Genomic DNA, 1,027 nt, shown 5'->3' on the forward strand with positions numbered 1-1,027 from the left:
AAGGTAAGAATACTATCCTAAAATGTATATAAATAATTTACAATTTTAAAATTCACATCACTTGTTTCAAAATTAAAATATAAAATAAACCTATGAGTTTCCTTAGATAATAATTTTACTTTTGAATTTGGTAATAGATCAATTAACTCCAGTTATAAAATGAACAGAGTAAAATTAATCTTCTTAACATAAAACGTGGTATGTTAAAGTGTTAGTAAGACGGAAACTACATATCCGGGTTAGGTTAGGAGGTTAGGAGTTCTTGAGAATATTGTTAGGTATTAAAATATGTGTACCTGCACTGATTCACGTGATTTGATTTATCGTATTAGTTAAATTAAAAAAAAAAATTCTTACAACAATAATAATAAAAAATAATGTATTATAACTATTATAAACTCACGTAAGCAAAAATGTAACTATTGAACATAGTCTGCATTAAGTTGTAGAATAGGATTAGGTACTTTATGTTCATTGGTTCTCGGTTTTTCATAAGTTTTGGACCGAGTTTGAGTACAAATGTCAAGTACAGTGCTAAAATAATGCATATTGGCCATGGTGAATTAACAAGTGGCCACGAGTCAATCGTACTGTCTATATAAAAAAACATTATATTAAATACAAATTGTAATGTTTTAAATCATAAAATGTGTTATAGAAAAAAAATGTCGAATACAATTTGAATATATTTTTATAATTAATAATATCCGATGTATAATCACCATACATTGTTAGTAGGAATTAACTAACCTGACTTTAACTCATTGTAAAATTGTTGGAAAATATTAGTATGTGTTTTCATTCATGGTTTTACGAATCACTTCTATCAATTTCTATATTATAAAATATTTATCACCTAAAACAACAATGATTATGTATTAATATATTGTTATAGATTATATAGGTAGTTTATAATTATATACACATTTAAGAATACGAAATATTATTAAACTTGTAACGGATAGTAACCCGTTTACTCACAACACATAAATATCATTATATATGAATAGTTAAATTCGGCATAAGC

At 24.9% G+C, this 1,027-nt stretch overlaps 1 protein-coding gene across 1 annotated transcript in view; it reads right to left on the bottom strand.

The window, feature by feature from the left end:
- The window catches only part of LOC100570059 (elongation of very long chain fatty acids protein 4), a 4,645-nt gene extending 3,801 nt beyond the window's left edge, over positions 1-844 (bottom strand). The window contains exons 1-2 of the mRNA XM_029486585.1: positions 751-844; positions 404-594 (exon numbers count right to left, since the gene is read on the bottom strand). Coding sequence (XP_029342445.1) covers positions 404-594; positions 751-802 — 243 coding nt within the window. The 5' untranslated portion in view covers positions 803-844. The remainder of the gene's footprint in view (positions 1-403; positions 595-750) is intronic.
- Positions 845-1,027: the final 183 nt, after the last annotated feature.

The sequence above is a fragment of the Acyrthosiphon pisum genome, chromosome A1 (genome assembly GCF_005508785.2).
Source record: "Acyrthosiphon pisum isolate AL4f chromosome A1, pea_aphid_22Mar2018_4r6ur, whole genome shotgun sequence".
NCBI classification, from domain to species: domain Eukaryota; kingdom Metazoa; phylum Arthropoda; class Insecta; order Hemiptera; family Aphididae; genus Acyrthosiphon; species Acyrthosiphon pisum.